Consider the following 5,685-nt stretch of genomic DNA (forward strand, 5'->3'; position numbering starts at 1 on the left):
TCAACGAGTTTCGTTTTTCAATTTACGATTACATAATATTTATCGACAAAAATTGTCGAGCCGCGATTCGTTATTGTTATTGAGCGCCCGGGAAGACCGACGACGCATTATCGATCGTGCACAGAAAACCAGACGTAACCGTGCTAGTTGAGTCGCGTTACATCATTTTCCAAGTAAACATTAAATTGTTTGACAAATTGTAAGGTCGAGTTTCATCGGATTCATTATGAGTCGTTTAAGATATATCAGTGTGACGTCCTGGGTGATGCGAGGTGGCTCGATCCGGCAGAACGTCTCCGTTGACGGGTTCTTTTTCTTGCAGTTAAGGAGGTAAAACCCCAGGATAATTAGCTGTTGGTCGGCGATGTAGATTATGGCTCCTTGGATCCGTCGAAGGTAGGTAATTCAATAATCTTCAATAATCTTTATCTTTCTTTTGATATAAAAAAAGTATGATATTTATTGTAGAACTTTTACGATACAAGTGGTTTATGTGGGAGGATGGAACAAGTATAAGATATGTGACCTTTCCTGGCTCGTTCCACACTCTCCGTCGAGAGGGTGAAAGATTCTGCTTTTATACAATTTTGGAAACGGTAGTGGGAGGTGACCGCACCTTGTTACAATGAGTCATAAGGCGTTGTCTAGCGGATGTGAGTCTACTTCTAGGGGTGTGGCTCGCTTGCCAGCAATGAGTCATAGGGTGGTGTCTTGAAATTCATTACCTTATATGGTCATGCGTGGCGTTCTGCTTCGACATGTCCATATATGGTCTTGCGAAGACTAGATTCACTCGAATGAGTCATACAGGTGACTCGTCTGAATTCTATTTTTATTCTCTAGTCTAACGGCGATTTGTATTGAGAGCGATACTTCCTTTCATTATTAAATTTCATTATTAAATTTTAATATGACTTTTATCATGAAGAAAATATTTAATATTTGAATCGTAAAAGGTGCAAATATATGTTGAATATTATTTAGATTTCTTTAGACATACTTTACATACAGTAGAATAATTTAATAGTACAATTAAAGTCATTATTAGTATGTCTAAAGTATAAGAGATATTGCTCTCTTTGTCTAATAGTTAATATGGTATATCTGACTCTCTCTTTCTTTCTTTCAGATCATACAATACTCGCATCTCGCTCGGATTCGTGTTCCTTATGCTGCGCATAATACAATTTTATCTTTCTCGAATTCGTGAGTAATGCTTCGGCGCTTGACATTCGATATTTATATTAATTTTGGTAAGTATATATATTTGTTAATAGTAATATTAATAAAAGTGATGTTAGCGGTGTTAATAATGATTCTAATATCAGGTTAATAATATATCGTACAGATAGAAATGGTCAGCATTCTCATTAGTACAGGAAATTAATGAAATTAAATTGTATATATATATATTAAGATTTTTATTATTTTTATATCTCGCAAATGGTTGGGAATTTGATGGGAGTGTATAGGAAACATATTGCAGAACTTTCACTAAAGTATAATATAGCATTGGAAAATTTTATTGTTAATATATGTATTTGTTAATAACAAATTATTAATTAAATAAATTGGTACTTTTTAATTTACATATTGATATTGTTAAGCTCTCCTTAGTCGTACGGTTTTAATTCTACAATGAAATAATTTTTTTATGAGCCACTTTATTTTATTGTTATAAATATTTCGTAAATAAACAATTGCAGAAATTAAAGTTATTATCATTTTTTGTAGGTGTACTAATGCAGAGTTTATGTGCGCGGTCAAAATTCGTATGGGTTTTCGCAAACAGTTCAACGCTTCAATGTCTCAATTTCCGCTTCTTACGTGCTTCGTTTTTCGCTAGGGCCGCCTGGTGAAAATAGAAAGCTTCTCGGAGCGTCAAAGAAGGGCAAATGAAGAGAAACTTAATAAATCTCGTTAAATCTCATTTATTAGTTTAATTAATTTAAATAAAAAATCGGCGTTAACGTTACTGGTGTTTAGGAGTATGAGAGATTCCATTTTTATCATAATAATTAAGTGTCAAAATTTTTGTTTAGAAATGAAATTTTTCAGCTTTAAAATGTATAAAAGACTAAAATATTAATGTAAAAGTGATTTGGTCTTTGTAAGTTTAAAGGGTAGGAAATTCAAAATGGCGGATGTGAAACTTTAATAATTTATAACTCGAGAACGGTAAGAGATAAAAAGATGGGGTTTCTTTTGTTGTGTTCAGATAATTAAGGGCATTATTTTAGGTTGTTTAAAATTTCTGTGTTTTATGGATTTCCATAATTTTTACTTATATCTTGGAATTAAGAAGAGATATGATGTGGGGTTTTTGTGAGGTTATTTGACATGCTCTGCTGAGTATCTGCAGTGATTTTATTTATCATCTTTAATAATATTTTTATGATAAATTTTATTGTTAATTAGTTTATTTTGAGAGATACAATAATGGTTTATAATCAAAAGTTATTTGACTTTTTGTGATAGGTCCAGTAATCACATTAACTAGGTCTGTTAATAATATAATTTAATTGTTTATAACAATCATGTTTGAAAAAATGTTAATGAGATAATTATTATTTTATCGTGATAATGTTCCTTAGGCATAAAAGGTTATGTTCTTATGAATAATTTACTTTTAATTAATTTATTTATATTTTATTTTAATTTTCTGAGTTTATTCTTATGGAACATGTATTTATTCGTGTGTTGAATTGAATTTATATTGCATAAAAGATCTCATAAAACTTGTAATATTCATTTACGATCAATTTTAGTGATTCTGGGGAATTTTAACAAGCAATTGTCCAAAAGTTTATAGTGTGATTCATGAAAATGGGGCTTAAGCTTGAAAGGGTACCTTAAGGCAGCCATGTTCTCTAGGCTTATGTCTACTACTTTAAGAACGCGTGTTCGCATCAGCTGAGTGTTTGTTGTGACAGTTAATTTAAAGATTGATTGTTATATATAATATTGTTTTCAGATGCTGGGGACTTCTAGAAAATCGAAAAATTTATGCGGGTGGAATATAGCGGTGATTATACCGTCAGACGTGACAATACTCCTTTTTGTAGTTCACCGATGACATCTATACATCTGTGTCTGATAAACAAAAAAAACATTAATCGCGTCCGTCTGTTTGCGAGTGAAAACAAAAAAGATTGTACTTACACATTTTGGAATAAGTCATCTTTGTCGTCCATGTTGTATTGTAATTTAATACATTTGGGCGTAATTTTACGCATGTGTTTGACCACAGCGTACACTTTCGCGACGCTTTCCGCCACTGATGTTGCAGTAGTAGCTAGATTTTCAACGTCTTTACTTAACATGTCGCAGGTTTCCATTAACAGTTTTAAGTCTTTAATTGCAAAAAACGACTTTAACGATAGCTCACAAATTGAGACTTTTTATATACTTATTAAAGAGATATCATTTTTACGGTAAAAATGTGAAAACAGATTTTATCTTCGAACGTAAGTTCCTGTTTTCCCTACATTATCACATGAAATTTTAATATATAAAGATCTTAAGTTTCTGTTTTTCCTACATTATCACATAAAATTTTAATATATAAAGATAAAGCCTCAAATTTCACATATAAGTATATATATATATATATGTATATATATATATATATAGAAAACCTTTCACCCGCGTCGCGATATCTATTTCTGCTTACATTTTTACAGACTTAGCATGTAAATTAATGTGTTTACATAATAAACTTTTCATTCGCGTCGCGATATCAATTTCCGAATGACTTCTTATTTACGTCGCGATATCAAATACCGAATCTTCAGAATTAATATCTTGTATTTATATATATATATATATGTTTCCATGAAATATTATTATTACTTGCGAATATGTACTTCTTAATAATGTTTTTGAAGATCTCAAATAACGTTGTCTTACGAAGGGTTAATAAATATATATATATGTCTATTATAAGGCATGTAAATTAATGTGACTACATAATAAACTTCTCATTCGCGTCGCGATATCAATTTCCGAATGACCTCTCACCCGCGTCGCGATATCAAATACCGAATCTTCAGAATTAATATCTTGTATTTATATATGTATCATGAAATATTATTACTTGAAGATATTACGCTGCGTTTAAATAAATATATATAATATATTGCGAATATGTACTTCTTAATAATGTTTTGTTTAAAGTCTATGTTTCATTGTACCGGGACGATGGTGGATATTATACAAATGCAACTTCATCATTGGCGCTAACGTCAAAGCGAAATCGTCACGTTTGCCTTGTCGACGCTCATTTTCAACCTTTCACGAATTAACACCTTTACCGAAACCTCCCACCCGCGTCGCGATCGCTAAAAAAAAAGGAACGCATCGCTCGTTACGTCGGTCACTCGCGCTTCGATCGGGCGGTGACGCTTACCGCTTCTCGAGGGTCAAGGGGTCGAGGTGGGAAACGTATCGTTATCTCTCGACGATGTTGCTCGCGCGCGTAATTATGTGCGCGATTATTATCGTCGTCACGGTAAATTGTAAATCGAGTGAAAATGAGATTGCGATCAGTTATCTGCAAAAATATAGGTATCTGGATAACAGCGGTGCACAGCGATTTTCATCGTCCTACAACACTACGTAGGAGTTACATCGAACCGTCTCACTGTTTCAAGAATTCTATCGACTACCAGGCGACGGCGAATTAAACGAAGAGACGCTGAATCGAATGGGTAAACCGCGATGCGGCGTCGAGGACATTTCGAAGCGCACGTTCGCTCCGCTTTCGGACAAATGGCCGAGGAAACATCTCAAATGGAACTTTCATCTGATCAACGACATAATCTTGAAAACGACCCGAGCCGCGTTCGATCTGTGGGCAGCGAATTCGTCATTGACGTTCGAGCGCGATTCGCTGAATCCCGATATTTTGATATCGTTTCGTGAGGGGCGTCACGCGATGCTATACTCTCGACGAAACGAACCGTGTTCGTCTGCGTTCAGAGGTCCTAACGGAGATGTCGCTCACGCGTTCTTTCTTACCGGAGACCCCAATTTCGTCTCGGAGGTGCACGTAGACAAAGCGGAGACGTGGCACATACAGCTGACTAAGAATCCCCCGGGGACGTACAATTTACTTCAGACGTTGACGCTCGAGATCGGTCACGCTTTAGGCTTGCCGCACACCTTCCGCGAAGATTCAGTGATGTTCGCGTTCGTACCTGAGAAGACATTTCCCGTTCAATTTACTCTAGAGGACGTTTTTTCTATTCAACATCTGTACGGCGCTAAAGAAAACGCTAAAGTTCCAAAAGTAATAACGACGACGACACCGACGACTACCACAACGACGACGACGATAGCAACGACGACTACGAAAGACGTCGAGATAGATCTGTTCTAGGCTAGACAACGGCTAGACGTCGTAGCTTGCGCTCCCTCGCGTCGTAGAAATCCTTGTTCAAGCAAAGCGCGCTGTCTCGTACGTAGTTCCGCAGGGAGTCGATAGAGAATCGCGATCTTTCCGTCGCGAATCCGCCGCCGTCGCCGCGTTTCCTCAGAGACATTCCGAATTTGTTCACCGACATTGCGCCGATCTCTTGTCGAGAAACGTACTGCCGTCGCGATCGACGCGACAGCTCAATTTATAATCAATCCGATCTCGCGAAGCTCTTCGATTATCGACTCGATTATTGAGTAATCGCAGAC

The 5,685-nt window shown here is 35.9% G+C and overlaps 1 protein-coding gene across 1 annotated transcript; it reads left to right on the forward strand.

Annotated features, from left to right (window-relative positions):
- Window positions 1-4,705: 4,705 nt before the first annotated feature.
- LOC112468964 (interstitial collagenase-like) lies at window positions 4,706-5,380 on the forward strand. The gene has a single exon (XM_025038402.1). It carries the CDS (start codon window positions 4,706-4,708, stop codon window positions 5,378-5,380), a length of 675 nt encoding a protein of 224 aa, XP_024894170.1.
- Window positions 5,381-5,685: the final 305 nt, after the last annotated feature.

This window comes from Temnothorax curvispinosus, unplaced genomic scaffold, assembly GCF_003070985.1.
Source record: "Temnothorax curvispinosus isolate PA1 unplaced genomic scaffold, ASM307098v1 QBEX01002303.1, whole genome shotgun sequence".
Classification (NCBI taxonomy): Eukaryota; Metazoa; Arthropoda; class Insecta; order Hymenoptera; family Formicidae; genus Temnothorax; species Temnothorax curvispinosus.